General features: G+C 34.8%; 2 protein-coding genes across 2 annotated transcripts; one reads left to right on the top strand and one right to left on the bottom strand.

Annotated features, from left to right (window-relative positions):
- The first annotated feature begins 3,486 nt into the window (after positions 1-3,486).
- LOC133203325 (P2X purinoceptor 7-like) lies at positions 3,487-4,856 on the top strand. Its single transcript, XM_061339135.1, has 3 exons — positions 3,487-3,656; positions 4,205-4,426; positions 4,697-4,856. Exons 1-3 carry the CDS (start codon positions 3,487-3,489, stop codon positions 4,854-4,856), a joined length of 552 nt encoding a protein of 183 aa, XP_061195119.1.
- On the bottom strand, positions 4,700-7,587 carry LOC133203324 (uncharacterized). Its single transcript, XM_061339134.1, has 6 exons — positions 6,678-7,587; positions 6,258-6,444; positions 5,831-6,055; positions 5,507-5,678; positions 5,239-5,390; positions 4,700-5,043 (listed from the first exon to the last, which is right to left on the bottom strand). The coding sequence occupies exons 1-6, from the start codon at positions 7,458-7,460 to the stop codon at positions 4,862-4,864; spliced, it is 1,701 nt and encodes a 566-aa protein (XP_061195118.1). The 5' UTR covers positions 7,461-7,587; the 3' UTR covers positions 4,700-4,861.
- Positions 7,588-10,340: the final 2,753 nt, after the last annotated feature.

Below are 10,340 nucleotides of genomic sequence, written 5' to 3'. Positions count from 1 at the left end.
GTCAACTAAAAAGTAGGTCACCTTGACCTTTTTTTTTAATTTTATGGCTAATCTTTTTCAAAACAATTAAGGTCATTAATTCGAATACTGAGAGGTTTAGAATCATTAAATCTTGTAAGATGATGCATCTTGGGGCCATAAAATATATTTATTAAAAAGTAGGTCACAGTGACCTACTTTTTGAACTTTCAATTTCAAAACGTTTTAGAGGCATAATTTCGACATTTTAAGGCCCATGATCATAAAACTTTGTAAGTTGATGCATCTTGGGTCCTTGAAAAACGTCAACTGAAAAGTAGGTCACCGTGACCTACTTTTCAATTTATATGACTATAATTAAATATTTCGGGTACTAATTGGCTAAGAATCATTAAACTTTGTCAGTTGATGCATCTTGGGTCTTCCGAGTAGGTTGACTGAAAAGTAGGTCACCATGACCTACTTTTGAAAATTTATGACTTTAATTAAATATTTCAGGAACTAATTGGCTTTGAATCATCAAACTTAGTCAGTTGATGCATCTTGAGTCCGCAGAGTTAGTCGATTGAAATGGAGGTCACTGTGACCTACTTTTGAAATTTATGGCTTTATTTAAATACATCTGGTACTATTTGGCTTAGAATCATCAAACTTTGTCAGTTGATGCATCTTGGGTCCTCAAAGTATGTCATCTGAAAAGTAGGTGACTGTGTGTGTGACCTACTTTTGAAATTTTATGGTAATAATTTTAAAAATATTTTAGGTATTAATTGGCTTAGAATCATCAAACCTTGTTGATTGTATCTTGGGTCCTCAGAGAATGACAAGTGATAAGTAGGTCACCATGACCTACTCTCAGGCACTAATTGGCTTGAATCATCTTGGGTCCTCAATGTTTCATCTAAAATGTAGGTCATGATGACCTACCTTTGGAATTTCAAGGCTTTATCTAAATATACAGGATACTTAGAGGCTTCAAATAGAAGTGATAGGTTGTACAGTTTATCAGAAGAGCGATTCAAGGCCCTTAGGCCTCCTGTTTGGGGTCACAAGATCAGGAGTCAAGGTTCAAATTGAATATATTAGGAATAAAATGTCAATATCATAAAAAGCATAGTACTTTGAAGTTGATCCCTCTTTTATATTGTCATAAGGTGGATATTTTTTTTTTAACATACATTGATTCACTTGTATTGTGAATTAAGTTTAGGAGGAAATTGAAATCTAAATACCATTCAAGTATCGTGGTACATCATTGTATTAGTTTGATGTAATTGAACAAATGACTCATTAGAAAGGTTACTATAGGATTATTTTTCCTATATTGTGCCAAGACATGGGATATTTAATCCTAGCTTCTTCATTTAGTGGGATTTTTGTCCTGTGGGAGAAATAATCCCATTTTGCAGCAACCAAGGGATTTTTTTTCCCATATGGGACAAATTATCCCATAGTATTATTTCTCCCATGGGATTTTGGTGGGATTTCAGGTGGGATGAAAAATCCCCCCATTCTCCCATGGGATTTTAAGTTTTGGAAGAAGTTTATAAGAAAACTACAACATTGTGGAAGTTAAGATTGACATGATGAGATGAGAATAAAAAATCCCACCAAAATCCAGGAAAATTTTTAAATTATGTCTTTTCGAAAGGGTACCTAAAAGTCCGGACTATGTCGTGTCCGGACTTAAATGTCGCAGTGTTTTGTATATTCGTATGCAAACTACAAAAGTCAATTCGTACACATTTTTTTCGTTTTTATGAACATGACACAAATGTGAAAAGTCATTTCGTACACACGGCTTTTTATAACGATGTGTTAATGTAAAATTTCAGTAATATTTATTAATAGTCAGAATATTTGAGGGAAAAAATATTTGAGGATAATGGTTTCACATTTTAACTCCGAAATCAAATAATAATAATTGCTAAACACACGCACGGTGGTTTCTTAGTTACATATATGCGACAGACACTAATTACGAGACGTCCCCAATTTGATACTCCATAATTACGAGATACTCCATGCTAGGAAAGCGTCGATCTCCAAATTTCTCCAATTCCAAAATATGGTTCGAGGACTGCACATTCCTCGGTTACAGAGCTATCATAGCTCATGTTATTATGTATATATACGCCGACTATAAATAAAATTTACTTGACTTGATTTGATTCCTTGTTCCGGAATTGAATGTTTTTTAAATGTTTTATTTGAGACGTTTCGTGGAATTTTTATACAATAAAACTTTAAAAGTTAATTGTAATTTTACGATGTCTTTTGATTGCTTGAATTTCTATTATCTGTTGACGATACTAAATTAGAAAGATATATATTTTAGGAAAGAAAAAAAAAAGATCACGACACCTTAATCAGTTAATAAAAGAGTTGTTGGAGGCAGATACGATGCCATAAAATTTGCAAAGTTTAATACGATTCTATCTTTAAAAAAGTAAGCCATTGCCTAATTATCTCGAACACAAAAACTACTGAACGAATGCTAATTTATCAAAACTAAAATTAAAAAGACTGTGACGGACAAACGTTACCCATATATTTCATTCGTATTTGAAAATTCTCTTGTGCCTCGATTAAAATTTACCATTTAAAAAGTGTAAGAAAAAAGGTACTCAAATACATGTGCATGAAATATTAGGATTTTCTTGCGAATTCAGTGGGTTTGATTTAGGTCAGTCTTCACAAATTAAATTTCGTATTGCGCAATGACTAGCAGGCTCATTGCATATTAAGATTACGTATGAGAAATAGCATCGTCGCAAACCGCGGCCAAAATGTACGATCTCCCACTCTGGAGAGAGCTATATGCGGTTTGAGACGACGGATAAATAGAAGCTGACAAATATTTTGTTATTCTGTTCTTTTTTTTTTCTTTTCGAACAGTATATATCAAACAAAAAAGTAAGACTTCTGTACAATGTCGCACAATCTGCAGTACATAGCCAAAAATGATTCATCATTCTGAATAAAGATTTGAAATTATAAAGTCAAAATTTCTAACTACAAAAACCACGATTTCATTACACGTTTTTTGTAAAACATGCATCTTAGAATAAAAATGTTCAGTCACTACATGAATATACTAGGAACCTTGATTCCCCTATGATTTAACATTTAGGATAAACTGGTTTTGACACGTTTTAAGCAATAATTTATGGGAAAAAATACTAAAACATGAGGATCCCAAAATCCATTATTTGAATATATAATTTCAATCTGTCCATCATCCTTAAAGGACTTATCGCACGGTTCTAATTTTTTTGAAATTAAAAGCTTATTACCTTCCTTATGATAACAGTTTATTATTTTCCTGTTTTCACTGCTGATTTACCGCAGTAATTAAGAAAATTATCGACTCAAATGAGAGCCTCCGATTTAAAAAATCCGAGTTAATTAGATAGCGGGTCACGTGGTCGCGTGACGTCAAAGGCGACAATTGCTGATCAGCTGTCACGTTATTCTTACCAGAACATACATCGTTTTTTCTGCATTATGGACGACCAAATCGCTGATATTGCCGAAATTCCTGTGAGGTTAGATATCCAACCTTATATGTTTGAGCCGTTACCAAGAGAAAATCCACAAAATCAGCAAGAAAACAGCGACGAAAGCGAGGGCGACGAAGGCAACGACGAAGAAACTCGCCTCCAAAATACAACTTGGTTAGTGATATTTCATACGTATTTACCTGATTTGTCTTACAAATTTTACATTCTAGTATATATATTATATTTTTAATATTTATTTTAAACAAAATATAGCTTCATGGGTGCTATGAATTTATTTCAGATAACGTTTTTAAATAACACCTATCGCAAAAAATTACCGTAATTCAAGTACATGTTCTCTGAAAGAAAAAATATAGTATATAGGTCCCTGAACATATAAATAAATAAATAAATAAAAAAGAATATTTTTTCAGTCTCGGAAAGTCATTGAAAAGGATTTCATATTTTATAGAGATGTGCGGATCCCCCCCCCCCCCCCCTTTTTATTCTATCAAAATATTTGTGTATGAATTTATAACAAATTATGAAAAAATTGTCATTTATAAGAAATGAATAATATCATAAGTATTTACCGGTAGATTTATGCTTCTGACTTGTATTCATTTTATCTACATTTATATTATTATTGGATGACCCCCCCCCCCCCCAACAAAAAAAAAATCTCTTTGAACTAATCTTGCATAAACATGCATTTACTGCAGGTGCGAGTGTGGCTCATGTGAGGTTATGAGGACCAGTATTGAATGCGTTTGCTGTGCAGAAATTTCACTCACTCAACAAATCTGCGAGGACTGCAATCTAGAATGCATCACACAACACCAGACTTTTATTGACAACTGCCTCAATGAGAGAGTTTTAGAAGTCAGCTTGTACAACTACATCCAAACCGAGGGGCCTCTTGATGACAATGAGCCAATAAATGAGTAAGAGTTGAAGCTATACATACATGTTTTTAATATTTTTATTTCATGGCAAAGAAAACAATATGTATCTTGCATATGAATCATACTTCAATAAGATTAATTGAAAATCAAATTACAGTAAATATTTTATCTTACTGATGACTATATATTCAAAATTACATTTCTGAAAAATAAATATTTTCAGTAACAATTAACAGTGTTTTTAAACACAATAAGCAAAAGCTATGAAATCAGCAACAAAATCTATTACATAGTTTAATTATATTGCAGAGTCTTTCGCCACATTGCATACAGGAGGTTTGTACTCTGGGTCTGGCATAGGCTTGGTCGAGGCAACCGCAAGGTACTACCCTCATGTGTCGTCAACAAGATTCGTGATAGGTTTTCGTCAAACAGCTACACCGGTTTCAAGTACCCTCAGCCAGTATGAGTGCATCATCTCGCGAATCTGGTGCGTCTTGACATAATAAGTTCTTCTTTGTTCACGGCTGCATATGCAGAGGTCAAAGGTGGTGGCTGGTACCCAAGAGACACTCGCGCATCTGAAGAAGCGGCCGAGTAAGAAGGAAACTGTCTCCGGCGCTCCACCAGATTCAACCTCAACAGATCAACATAATCTGCAAATGTAAAAAAAAATTATAAGTGTTGACATTACAATTATAGCTTTTTTAATATGGAGTAAACACTTTGATACCTGATATTATGCATGTTGATGACAATGAATAAATTATTTAATTTTTGGTTTGCATTAATTATTAATTTTGGTGTGTTCATTACTTGAAAAAGTGTTTTTAAATAAATTGCAAACATACCATATGTGATTTGAGTCTTGTGCGGTTTGACCACAGCATGCTCCCCTTTCTTTGCCTTTGGATAACTCAGCTGCCATTGGACTTCACCTGCTCTTGTGCATGCTTGGTGTCTTCTCCCATTTTCGTTAAAGTGTAGTGATGCTACACAGAGCCTAAAATAAAAAATAACTTTTACTTACAAATATTTAGAATTTTAAAGACCTAAAGTTGATTCTTTCACAAGAAAATGATTTATTTTTTCATGCTTTATGTTCGTAAATTTAAGTACCTTGCCATCATTGCTGGGTAGAAGAAATGTGTGTTCTTCGGAGCGAAACTGTTAACCACACTGTGATAGACTTCCAGTCCATATGTCTGATGAAGTGGAGATAGCTTGGCAATGTCTTTCAACAGAAACTTACTCTCCACCACTTCTCGAAAAAGCTTGTGGGCCCTTGATCCTATGGAAAACAATAGTCAATGATAAATTAAACATCATAAATGTAGAAATCAAATAAATTTTATTGTTAAAAAAATTGTATGACGTAATTATTAGTTCAGTAGCTTACTAAGTTACAACTATAATGACTTAATATAAAATTTGGTATCATACCTTCTCTCAACCAAAGCTTGTCTTCAGCCAATACACCATGTTCACAACTTTCATGTTTGTTGGCAATGTGCTGGATAAGGGATGCCCACTTCTGCTCTTTCAGGTCCCCATTTTCCCCACAAAAGACAGCCACCCAGTAGCAGTGGTTTACTGCACTTTTGACCCAAGGCCTGATGTTTTCACAGTCTTTCTTCTTGGCAGCAGCTTCTAACTTCTTTGACACTCCTGTGTATTCAAAATAAATTGTTAAAAAAATAAAAAAAATTGACATACATTTTTATCAAAATGCTTTTAATTTTAAAAAGGTTACTTGCAATGCATACAATGTGTAAAGTGAATGATACTGGTGAAATTAAGTAGTGAATGTCTTCTTAAAAATTACAAAATATTCATTTATTTACATATTTCACAGAACTTCAAAATTTACCTTTAGCCATGTGCCAGACATCAAAGTAATGATTTTTGTCTGGGTGTTCTGTCCTCATGTACTTCTTAACCATGCAGTGTCTGTCTGTAACAAGTGTCTGTACAAGGAGTCCTGCATCACTAAGTCTAAGCAAACTTCGTTTTAAACCCTCCAACTCCATATGAGTGGACCCAGCAACTTCATTGCTCTACAATAAAATAATCATCAATAATACAAATATAAAAATATTGACTACAATATAATACATATATACATGTATAAATTTACATATATATATATATAAGCTCTTGAATTTTTTTTCTTCATGTTTTGCATTTCATTTGCATTTCAACAAGTTTCAAATTTTAAAAATTATAACATGTAATTAAATGAAAATAAAACTTTCAATGCATAAATAAATAATTTTACATGAGAGTGTACCTGAACTAATTGAAAATCCAACACCTTCCCCATCTCCAAATCCATGAGTGTATAGGATCCAAACTTTGCTGAGAATCCAGGGGAATCACACCTAGCATCACCCCCAAGTGTTAGGATCCTTCCCTGGTTGTTCCGGAGAAGCTCTTCCTGATGGAAATCCCATGTAAAAAGTGAGGTAGGAACCACATAGGCAGTCTGAATCCGGTTGAAGGTTGCTGCTGACATCATGGTAAGTTTCAAATGTCTAAAGAGTCGCAGGCTCTTGGATACATTGGATCCACTGAACACTATGGCACCAGCTACAAGAATGTTAGACCATGGCATTCCTTGATGACACTTCTGGCTCTCCCACTGGAAAGAGTGTCCATTAGGGCAAGTTGAAAGTGTCCCTATCATGGTCCCTCGGGTAAACTGCACCACAGAATTGCATATGCCATCACAAGTGCCACATCTCTGTAACAGCTGGGCCAGACAAGATTCGGATACCAAAAACTGTTGCTCTTCCTCTGGTGGAACATCTGAGCGTAATGGACAAGTCACAGGCACATCCTGAGTATCTTCAATCTCCTCGTCACTGGAAATGCTATCATCCAGAGGATCATAGTCTGGGTCATAGTCATTTTGGTTGTCTTCCTCCTCATCCTCGTCACTCTCTGGGTCATAAGGATCTTGTGGGATGGGATCAGGCATGGTAGCTAAGCCTGCAGCCACTCGCAACGGGACACCATCACACAGGCTTGAGCACTGGACTCCAGTGGACACAGTCTGAACACTTGATGTCATAGGAATGGAGACCTGGATTCTTCTAGTTCTCTGGGGAACCTGTATAGATGCCTGACACTTCTTGGTTTGGGTCCCTGCAGCAATAGGGGTGTTTGAAGTGGATAACTCCTTGTCAGAGGCTGTCAACTCAGCTTTGGGATCTGAAGCACTCTCCTGTGATGGTGGGGTATCTGGAGGGTTCTGCTGGATTGATGTGTCCTCAATGTTTCTCGGCTCTAATTCTTGTAGAATTTGTTGTAGAACCTGAAAACATTTTTTTTTAAAAATGTACTATGATCTAGTATCATTATATACATCAATCTTTAATCTCACCTCATGAAATCTTTTTAAAACTTTTACATGCCATTTATCTATTTTGGTCAATTTATTTATGAAAAAAAAACTTGTAAAAGAAATATTAATTACATTCATTTGAATATATAAAATTACATATTCCATACAGAAACATTCTCATTCACAGAAAACACATAAATAATTCTCATTTACAAAAAAAAAAAAAATTATGCTTCATTTTTCATTAAATTATCTAACTAATCCTCTCCGTGTCCCGCAGGACGCATGAAGGCGCACTTTTCATAATTGTTATCACCTTATTTTCTCAACAAGTATAATTTTCTAGATCAAAACAACTTGTCTGCAAAAATCAACAAAATATATACAAGTCACCAAGTGCATGCACACTCATGAGACACGGTATAGGTTGTTGCTTAATCGGCTGGACATTCGTAAATACTGAGATAAATAAATAATTAGATAATTAATTGGATTAATTTATAAAGATCTAAACTTACATCAGCCCGCTGGCGTTTCACGTAAGCTCCCCGGGGTTTTCTCGACGGGAGGACAATGGCGGCATTCTCATCCTGGGGCTTGGGTAGGAGAGGCACATCTGGAACAGCGTCGGTGCGTAGCCGTATCCTTGCACTTGAATACCCATTTTCCAACATTTTATCAGGATCCCTATCTAACTGACATTTACTGAAATGTTTAGAGCACAGTCTACTGTTTTTGGTTGGTACGAAGCTTTCCCGACGACAGAAAACTGTCCAAACTTTCCTCCTAGCAGCATCATTTGGAAAGCTAAAAAAGCTTAGTCCGCTTCCCTTTTTCTGAATGTTTGAACAACCAAAGGCTGCACAATAAACCATTATCACTTAATGTCCAGTAATTATCACCAAATCTGACAAGATAACGGTAATAATTTAATCCGATTAGGCGATTAGCACCTAATGGCCGAACAGCTGTTTTCACACTAATTGTCGCCTTTGACGTCACAAGCAATGGCGCGTAAATCTCGGGTAGAAAATATGCATAAGGCGGGATTCAAATTTTAACTGACTCAAACTTAAAAAATAAGCATTTGAATTTGTTTTTAAGAGAAATATCATATTATTTGATGCATATTTATTTCATTTCTGGCGAAATTTAAAAAAAATTGGAACCGTACGATAAGTCCTTTAAATATGTTTTCATTTTAAATTTGCAATTATGACTGTATACCATAACAGTACATATAAAAAAACTGAAATGATTGAACTTTCGTTTCTGGCATTCCAGCATAGTTTATTTTTTCTTCAAACCTTATTTTATTATAAACCTAATGTAGAAAATATCATGCAATAAATTGTTTAATAACTTTGATTAATATATGTCCTCATCATACTACAGAAATATAAATTTATTTATTAAAAGACCTGTATCGTAAAAAAATGCAATAAACTTTCATAATTTCCATCATATCATTTTACAGATTCTTACAACATTTTATCTCATTCAATGCCAGTATCCGTGTGGCGTAGTGGTTATAGCGTTTGCTCTAGAGTCACGGACATGAAGGAGTCGATTCTTACGTAGCGGGTTCGAATCCCACTGCAGGACGTGGAAACAGTTAAACCGAGGTCCCGTGTCGCAGTAAGTGCTGGTCAGAAAAAGATCCCTGAAAGCTTTTGAATGCCAAAGTTTCAGTAGGCCAAAAATGATGTCTTCTGAGAGGACTCTTTTTACTATTTCTTGTCATCATTATTGATGAATTATTATAAATTGAATTAAAGTTCCATGATCAATCGAAACACCGATATTTTGAACTGCTGAGCAGACAGCTGCGTTGTTTTGAGTGTACTTGGAGACCTAAAATAATGCGGTTTGATGTAATTTTTCTTAGGGACGCGAGTACAGGACATTTGCTAAAAAAAATCAAGCAAAAACATGACATTCATCTTCAATCATTACAAAAATCAAAATATTCTACAGGTTCTTTCATTTTCTGGTAAATGTCAGTTTCTACATTCAATCTCCGAGAAGGGTCCTCCTTCTAGAAATATTCGTCTTTAATTTAAAGTGAATAGGTTTAGTATAATATATGGATTTGACAAAATTACTTTACAATATGAACTACATATCATACAAGATGAAGTACATATCATGCAATATTGCCTTCATTAAAGATATAACATTTATTGAGTTGGGTTACTACTAATAAAATCTTAATTGGTCCAAGAATTGCAGACCCTTAAGAACCATTTCAGTTTGGGGACACAACCAAGCATCTTTGGTGGACACTACCAAGCAAAATTTACTCATGGGCGTAGCATCGTTTTTTAAAGGGGGGGGGGGGGGGTCTGAAAAAAAAAAAAATCAACTTATTCGAAAAAATTGACAAGCAAAATAGGTTCCAATTTCTTTTATTGCTAGATTTTATTAATTAACTACTTCATTACCCGTATTTGACTACACTGCAACAAAAAACGGGGGAGTTGCAACCGGGCAATGTTCAATGAACATTTCATTTTCAAGGGTAAAAAGTTCTGATTGGAAAAAGTTGGGGAAGCAGGCCCCCTGATGCTACCTGCCTGTTCCTTTGAAAGCCAATAAAGGTCATCA

This window comes from Saccostrea echinata, unplaced genomic scaffold (assembly GCF_033153115.1).
Source record: "Saccostrea echinata isolate AGI-Se365-2 ecotype Australia unplaced genomic scaffold, CSIRO_AGI_Sech_v1 ptg000050l, whole genome shotgun sequence".
Lineage (NCBI taxonomy): Eukaryota > Metazoa > Mollusca > Bivalvia > Ostreida > Ostreidae > Saccostrea > Saccostrea echinata.
The sequence above is the reverse complement of the archived record's forward strand: the minus strand, read 5'-3'. Positions and strand labels throughout refer to the sequence as shown.

Coding starts and splice junctions, on each gene's coding strand:
- LOC133203325 (XM_061339135.1), top strand. CDS start 3,487: ATGGACGACCAAATCGCTGATATTGCCGAAATTCCTGTGAGGTTAGAT. Junction 3,657..4,204: donor CGCCTCCAAAATACAACTTG/GTTAGTGATATT, acceptor CATTTACTGCAG/GTGCGAGTGTGGCTCATGTG. Junction 4,427..4,696: donor GACAATGAGCCAATAAATGA/GTAAGAGTTGAA, acceptor ATTATATTGCAG/AGTCTTTCGCCACATTGCAT.
- LOC133203324 (XM_061339134.1), bottom strand. CDS start 7,460: ATGACATCAAGTGTTCAGACTGTGTCCACTGGAGTCCAGTGCTCAAGC. Junction 6,445..6,677: donor TGGATTTTCAATTAGTTCAG/GTACACTCTCAT, acceptor ATTTTATTGTAG/AGCAATGAAGTTGCTGGGTC. Junction 6,056..6,257: donor TGTCTGGCACATGGCTAAAG/GTAAATTTTGAA, acceptor TTGAATACACAG/GAGTGTCAAAGAAGTTAGAA.